The sequence below is a fragment of the Eutrigla gurnardus genome (assembly GCF_963514095.1).
Source record: "Eutrigla gurnardus genome assembly, chromosome: 6".
NCBI lineage: Eukaryota > Metazoa > Chordata > Actinopteri > Perciformes > Triglidae > Eutrigla > Eutrigla gurnardus.
Window position 1 is genome coordinate 5591494 of NC_139920.1, and position 8443 is coordinate 5599936.

The 8443-nt window shown below is 40.5% G+C and overlaps 1 protein-coding gene across 1 annotated transcript in view; it reads right to left on the reverse strand.

The window, feature by feature from the left end:
- Positions 1–2814: 2814 nt before the first annotated feature.
- tspan1 (tetraspanin 1) overlaps positions 2815–8443 on the reverse strand; it is a 16866-nt gene continuing 11237 nt past the window's right edge. The window contains exons 4-7 of the mRNA XM_084011599.1: positions 6691–6789; positions 4842–4985; positions 3867–3950; positions 2815–3640 (exon numbers count right to left, since the gene is read on the reverse strand). Of these exons, the coding sequence (XP_083867725.1) occupies positions 3581–3640; positions 3867–3950; positions 4842–4985; positions 6691–6789 (387 nt within the window). The 3' untranslated portion in view covers positions 2815–3580. The remainder of the gene's footprint in view (positions 3641–3866; positions 3951–4841; positions 4986–6690; positions 6790–8443) is intronic.

Here is an 8443-nt window from a genome sequence, read left to right on the forward strand (position 1 = left end):
CCAAAATTGTGTTATTCTTAAATGAAGGTTTTAATGTGGAAATTTAACATAAAATGTTACTGGTTTATTTCCTGAGAAAAAGACAATATATCTACTGTATATGAATAACATTAATAAAACATAAGGAACAACATGTATTCTGTTAACTTCTATATAGTACCAGACTGCCACAGTTTTTTGTCATAAAAGGCAACCCAACAACGACGGTGCTAGAAACCGATTTAAAGATTCACTTCTCACAGTGAGAGCATCAAAGCCTTCCAACGCCAATTCAATGCTTGTTTTTCAAACGGTGCACTTTTGGGGAAAGCTGAAGTCCATTAAGCTCCAAAAGAAGTTTTGGATAAACTTTAAAAGTGTACCTCAACTTGGTCGGGTACTGCAAATTCAAGGAGTAAATCAGTCCCATCAGCCATCGCTGTGTTTGCCTCAATAGTAATTTAAGGAACAAAACAGAAACAACAGCATTGACTGTTAACTGACAACTGACCAAAACTATCTGAGACTGTTGCTGCACACGCATAGAAACAATGCCAAAACATTTTTCATGATTTACAGACATTTCAACCTTTTGTGAGTGTGTGTGTGAAAGTCTTCCCAGCTGTACTTTCATCGTGATCAGCACCAGCACCACGCTGTTTTTCTTCTGTTTCTCTCCCTGTCACACTGTTGCAGTGGTTGTTTCCAGATCTCAACAGTTAACACTGTAGGTTATTGTTGTATTGTAATGATAAAAACTTTGGATCAAACAACAAAGTTGTAATAATCCAGAATTATCCATTTAGCACATTTGGAAGCCGTCGACTGTGATTGAAAACGGCTGAGGGTGTATGCATGAGGGTGACCATCCATCCGTCCTCCATCTGTCTCATCAACAGGGACCTCAGTGGTGATAATGAAGTCTGCTCTGTGTGTGTGTGTGTGTGTGTGTGTGTGTGTGTGTGTGTGTGTGTGTGTGTGTGTGTGTGTGTGTGTGTGTGAGAGAGCTGATGTCACTGTTTGTATTTATGCACCCGTCTGCTAGAAACATTTGCATCAGGTCTAATTGAGATGGATTTTCTGATGGAATATAAAGTGATAGCTATTGTGTGTGTGACTGCTTGTGTGTGTGTGTGACATGCACTAATTGATAGTGCCAACAATGTCGTAGTGCTTTACACACCCACACACACACCACCGTCATCACCTGCATCCAAAACAAACTATTTGTGCCTGTCAGTCAAAAATCACTGGTTCAAATCTGTGTGTGTGTGTGTGTGTGTGTGTGTGTGTGTGTGTGTGTGTGTGTGTGTGTGTGTGTGTGTGTGTGTGTGTGTGTTCCCCACGTTTTTAAATGTAATTTTTGACCTATTGAACACTCTGATGAGCCGAGCTCACAGGCTGGTGGCTGAGATGTAGATGGAATATTGATTTTGTGTGTAAGAGAGCGAGAGAGCCCGGGGTTATTGTTAAACATGGAGCTCAGCAGCTCTGAGATGATGACCGATTTAACTCTAAATACCTCGCAGGTGTAGAGTTGGATGGAAGAACCAATGCGGTTTGTCTTCTTGCACCTTTCCTCTCTCCCGTCTCTTCATGTCAATAAGCTGTATTGCCATGAGGCATATTAGAGTATGACCACAGCAGAATGTATAATATAAAGGCTACTTTCTATTATTGTATACTTAAAGAAAAAAAGGGAACAATCATTTAAAAAGATCAAATCAGTCAGAATGTCACAGGAACTCATCTTGCCTTTAACTCCCATCATTACAATGATTGAATTAATTTTCTTTATTACTATTTCTTCACTCCTTCCCTTGCTGTAACTCATCTGTCTACATCTATATCCCCCCCCCCCCCACACTCAAAACATGACACACATCTCCACATTCATATACAATGACACCTGCAGTACATACACCCCACCACACGCTATCAGGCCCTTTATGAACCCCCGCCTCTGTTAGCCTGACTTTACTTGTGTACAGTAAATATGAGCCACATTGCATCAATAGTGTAGTTTTGCTGTACTATGTCTCAATAACTGCATGTTTTGTTACTCTTACATATGATGTATTTTGTTGTGTGTAAAAAAGAAGTGTTTAAAAGCACAGCAACAGAGTGTGAGAGAGAATGAAATGTTTTTATAAACAAAAATAAACTTTTTTTAATGTAGAATTTGTATTACTTAGTAACCACCTCAGTTTAAAGCACCATTAATCTTTTTTTCTGGCCACTTGGGGGCAGTGCAACATACAGTAGATGCAATTTTGACACACGTTTTAGCAAACAATTGCCTATTATTCACATGCTAGGCAGGCACATAGCAACATTAGCATTAGTTTGGTTCTTCCTGATGAACGTCCTTTAGCTCCGTTTTCTCCTCCTGAGAAACACATCCGACTGTTTTGCCGCTGTTTCCCCTAATAATCACTAACTTTGCTCATAACGGAAACAATGCTGATGAGAATTGAACAAAAATGAAAGATGCAGGTGTTAAAACCAAAATAATGAGCTGAAAGTTGCTAAAAAGTCATTTGGAGCTGCAGAGAACTGCTGGTTCGTCACTTTTAACATTATTCCATCCACCAGATTACGGATCAGAGCAGCTTTAAGAATGACACATTTTAAGGAGCTCCTCTCTGAAACCTATAACAAAATAATCATGTCTTTGCACATAGGCTATGAGTGAAATGAATTCAACTCTCTCGTGCTTCTTTTCTCTCCCTGTTGATCTCCATCTCTCCCTGTCATTCTCTTTCTTTCTCAAACTGAAATCATTAGCATGACTCTCTCTCATTGCAGCTTTCTCTTCTGTCGTGCAGAAACAGCAGGACAAAGCCTCTGCGTTTGTGATGAAAGCAGTAATTCAGGAGCGATAGATAACCTGCTGCATGGGCGAACAATGCCCCGCCCCCTGTCTATTGTCAGGCCTTTTATTGGTCAATATTTACTCAGCCTTGTGTCACATTGCATGTAATCTTCAAGGGCAGGAGACGGAACATTGATGAATAGCAAGCAGGACAAAAGATGCACTAAGCTCTGCTGTTTCCTTTCACTGGCATGGCCTGTCACATCGAGGAAACAGGCTTCCAATAGCTTTTATTATTGAAAGTGCGGCAGTGCAGTCTTGTTAGTTTTGAAAATAAGGATAAATTGCAGTCAGTGGACAATGGGCCCAGATATGGAGACTCCATTGTGGTTGTTTTGCGCCTCGTTGTGGTCTCCGTCTTTTTGACGTTGCTTAGCATCGCTTTGTGGTCGCTCTGTGAATTTCATTGGGGTTGATTCATTGGTTGTGGTAGTTTTGCATCTCCTTGATGTTACTTGTTTCTTCGTGGTCGTTTATCAGAGCTCGTTTGAGAAACATTGAGACCGAACCAAACAGGAATAAAAGAGGCTAACAAACTATGCATTTACAGTCTGTGGGTGCTTATTAAACATTTCTCTCTATATATAAAATACAGTTGCTGGATTCTTTTCATCATCAACGTGACTTCATAGTAAAACTAGACATCTTTCAGAAACAATGCAGATTAAAAAACAAAATGGCATGTGATCTGCTGGTATCCCCTGTGGTGTTTACCCCGTGGCAGTCTCAGCTGATCCTCTTATCCAGGTGACAGTACAGGTACATAGACACGATCATTGCAGCAATCTGAGGAAACAACATTATACACACCATAATCTGTTGTACAGAGCAGAATTCAATATTCAAAGAAAAAGATCATTGTTGGGCAGATCCAATCTTATAATAAAGATATCAATGCTGTACAGTGTACAGTTGGACTTTGCTGATTGGGGAATTTTACACTTTAATATGCCAAATATAATACACCACTGTTTTTCAGCCAAAATGAGTTTTCCTTTTCATGTCATTTTACCTCCAACACTCCAATTCCTGCTGCGATGCCTCCCACGATGTTGGCGTCTTCTCTGAGCATCTCAAGGATTTGTTTGAAACAGCCCTGTTTGTGTAAACATGACACTCAATTCATGAATATGCCATATTAACATGTTAAAACAAGCAAATGACAAATCTCAATGACCTTGACTCTTTTTTTATTTGATCTAACCATTAGTCCAAAAAGGAACTGGTGTTATTATTCAGGTGGATTGGCTTGGATTGGATGTTAGTGGCAGCTTGAAATGACAGCAATGAGTGAAATATTTATATTTTTATTAACAACTGTTGGATGAAATCACACGGTATTCGCTTCCTTTCTCTCTAGCTCTCTTTTTCTGTCGTTATTTCTGTCACGTTTGCCGTGTGTACAACACTATGAATATCAAGCACTCACGGATGTACTGGGACAAAAATTCGGCCCGGGAATTTGATGCCTTTTATGAGAGTGCGTGAAGGGCACATGTAGAACCTTTTTTGGAAGCAATTTAAATAGTAATAATAATAAACTTCAACATGTTGCATACTTTATTTAGATACAAATACATTAACAAAATGAAAGACAAACAAATACAATATATGTAATTATATGCTCTCACTAATCTTGGCCGTTCCACTGAGAAACGTTTTGCCGCATCTTGTTCTAATTTTCTTATTTATTTAGTTTTCTCTGTGTAACTTCAGAGGGAAATAAGTGACCCGGCCGAGGGTCAGGCTGAGGCAATCAGATTGAACCAAAAGTGGAGCAGTCCAAGTTGGAAGGGGCCATTCAGCCGTTCACATCCCCGCTCTAAATTGACAGTATTAAACTGGCCCAGTCTGACTGCGACTGACTTCTGTTGAGCCCGTTCTAGAGACATGCTAACTCAACTTTATGGAGGCCATTTTGGGGGCCTCTAGTTTGTGATGCTATTAGATTGGATTACATTATATAACATTATTCTGTTTTCCTCACCTGCACAGCGCTGCGCTCTGCCTCAGCCTGGCTGCAGGGTGCGTTGTTGGTCCAGCAGCAGTGAAGCGGCAGGCTGCCTCCGTTCTCCTTTTCAAACTTGGAGCCCACAAAGTCTGTGTAGTTGGTGAAACCGCAACACTTCAGCTGGGAGAGGGAGGAAACCACGATGATGCTTTGTGTGTGTACTAAAATGTAAAATAAAATGTTTATCCATGAAGCATTTATTCATCTCCATTGTGCAATCCTTTGTCTGTTAAAGTTAAATGAGAGCATCGCTGCTGCGTGAGTGGCGGTTGCCAGTTCAGCTGTTGCTTTGTGTTGTTGTGTGTGTACATAAAGAACAATCCGTGTTTATTGTGTTTCTAGGTTGTGTGCACAGGAAGGTCCAACCGTTGAAATCTGTTCGCTGTGATGTCTGTGAGTTGCATCGAGTAACCATGACACCGTTTCTGGGGCAACACACTGCACTTTGCCAATGTCACTTTTAGATACTTTGAGCGCTACGACTCCATCCCATTCACCTCGATACAAGTGAGAAAGTGCTTTTCATGTCAAGGACGGACATTGCTTGAATGTTTTACTTTGCCGATTTATACTTCACCATTCTTAAATTGTCACAATGCTACGGGTAAAAGTTCATTTTTCACTGAGTGAGTTAGAGATTGGATCTCCCAGAGTTACCTTGACTGAGCGATTGTGTGTGGAGGCGAGCTGAGGTAAAACTAATGGACAAAAGCAGACAGATGTTATGCACAGTCCACTGTTCTGTTATTGCCTTTGTTTGATTTCAATTCAGAAATTGTAGGGTTGCATTTTCCTATGCTGTTGGTTTAGTTCAGTGAAGGACACAGACAGGACATTGAATTAGTCCATTTATTCAAGTTTGTTAAAAGCCTGCCTTTTTCACAATGTGCCGTAATTATCCTGCATCCAAAGTGTGTACTCTGTATGCCGCCATGTGGCTACCAGGGTGAATGCCACAGAAATGGAGGAGTAGTCAATGGCTATTTGTACATTTTACTAACTTCAACTTAAAGTAGCAGTAGTGTTTATATTTGATCATTTCTTGTTGTACAAAATAATGAAATATATTTATATACAGTATATATACTGTATATATATATTTGCACTGACAGGATGTACTGTGTGTGTATACGTAATGGGGAGTTTGACAGTTTGTTTGAGAATCCTTCCACAGACGAGTCTCGGAAATACTTCCTGCTTGCAGCTGTATTACAACATGTAGCGTTCACATTAATCATGTCAAATGATTGGGCTTTGACTGTGATCAATTATGCTGCTGGTTTCAACATTTACATAGTCGATTTTCATGGTGGGGAACTGAAAAAACGATGAGGGCAAGAAGGATGAAAATTAATTCCAAATCTGATTTGGGAAATGATCAACATGAATATTAAGTATTCATACATGTGCAGTTAGAGCTGAGACATGCAAAACCAGAACATTCCTTTTAAGTCCAAAAGAATTCCCTTTTAACCCTTTTAGATCAACTGTCCGCTCATATTGCACCTATTTAACAATACACCGAAAATCCATATGTTCTATATTAAAATACTTTTTTCTCCCCTGGAAAATGAAGTATGATGTGTGTTTATATCAGCTATTCCGAACCCATTCATGACATCTATCCAGACATCCAGCTAGAGAAGTTTGAGAACTGATCTTCCCAACAGTCAAATCCAATTCCTCCCAACGTTAAGTCCCGCCTCCTCTCCTCTTTCACTCGACCATACGGAAGCTACATACTCTTGAAATGCCATTTCAGCTCGACATGAACCTGTGAACATGCACACGTTGAAAATAAACGGTGCCTTTAGAGATACTGTACCTCCGTCATGGTGCTGTTCCAGATCTTAGTGACCACAGGATCTCTGCCGTAATCCATCTGTAGAGCAGGAGTTGCCCACGCTCTGAGGATCCCCTCGGCCTGAGCAAGACACACATAAGCACACGATGAAAGGACTGTAATGGGTTTTCCAGAGTCTCTAACCTGAACCGGAACCCAACTCCATCCAAAACCAAGTCTTCGTTCTCTCTAGAAGTTATAGGAACAGGTTAAATATGTTGTAAGAGTTACATCACAAAAATGTCTGGAATCTTCTACAGTGTTTTCCTGGCCTGTCAAAATGTTTGCTTTCTGAAATACATTCAATATAAAAGTACAAAAGTATTGGCATCAAAATATACTTAATGTACCAATAGTAAAAGTACTTATGCAGAATGGCCTATTTCAGAATAACATTTATAATGTTACTGGTTTAGTCCTGACCAGGGTGAACCCTGCCTTCGCCCAATGACAGCTGGGATCGGCTCCAGCCCCCCCGCGACCCTGAATACAGGATAAGCGGTAGAAAATGGATGGATGGATGGATGTTACTGGTTTATAATTAAAAATGTAAGAATGCATCACATTAGTCTTGTAGATGGTAAAAGTGGAGCTAATTAATTACTTTATATACTACTGTGGAACTTAATCTGTCATCATATGTCATTGTTTATTAGGGGATTTATAAATACATTTATTTATACTTTTTTGCCTGTTATTGAGAGAGTACAGCGTGAGAGTGAAAGGGGGGAGAGAGACATGCAGAAAGCCTCGGTACATGAGGCGCCAACTCTCCCACTGACCTATCGGCACATCCGCTCATTTCTTTTTGTTAACCCGGAGTAGAAGTATAAAGTAACATCATACTCCATTAAAGTGCAAGTACCTCAACCTTGTACTCAGGTACAGTGTTTGAGTCAATGTATTTGGTTGAATTCCACCACTGATTTCTTCATACCAGAAACGTGAACGATATCTGATCAGACATTTACATCTCCAATGTCCATTTATTAATTTAATTTGTTTTATTTTCAGGAAAAGTGCTTTGAATACATAAATGTGGAATAGGTTTTGCTTTTGAAAATCCATCCATCCATCCATTTTCTACCGCTTATCCTATATTCAGGGTCACGGGGGGGGGGGGGCTGGATCCCAGCTGTCATTGGGCGAAGGCAGGGTACACCCTGGACAGGACGCCAGTCTATCACAGGGCCGACATGTAGAGACAAACAACCATTCACACTCACATTCACACCTACAGGACATTTAGAGCCGGAGAACCCGGAGAGAACCCACGCTCACACGGGGAGAACATGCAAACTCCACACAGAAGGAACCCGGGGCCGACCCGGGGATCGAACCCGGGACCCTCTTGCTGTGAGGCGACAGTGCTCTTTTGAAAATCCTGTACATGAAATATATGTTTTTTATCCAATAGTCGATACATTGAAGTATTGCAGATTAATCAATTGTTAAATGATTTGTTAATTATAGCCTTATCAAAAATGCACTTTTCAACAGCCCCAGCACATCACCCTGTGTGTTTCAGGATCCTGTATGTATATGAGAGGCCTATCATGCAAATCAGCTCCAGTGTGTGGATTTATATGGTGGATATAAAAGCACATCTCTGCACCGCAGAGCTTTTAGCATCAAAGTCCAACAGTGTCACACAGACGCACACACTTAAGTTTACAGACACCTCACTGGGAGCTCCTGGAAATCAAATACTGCAGCTGATTTCATGGGCAGGAAA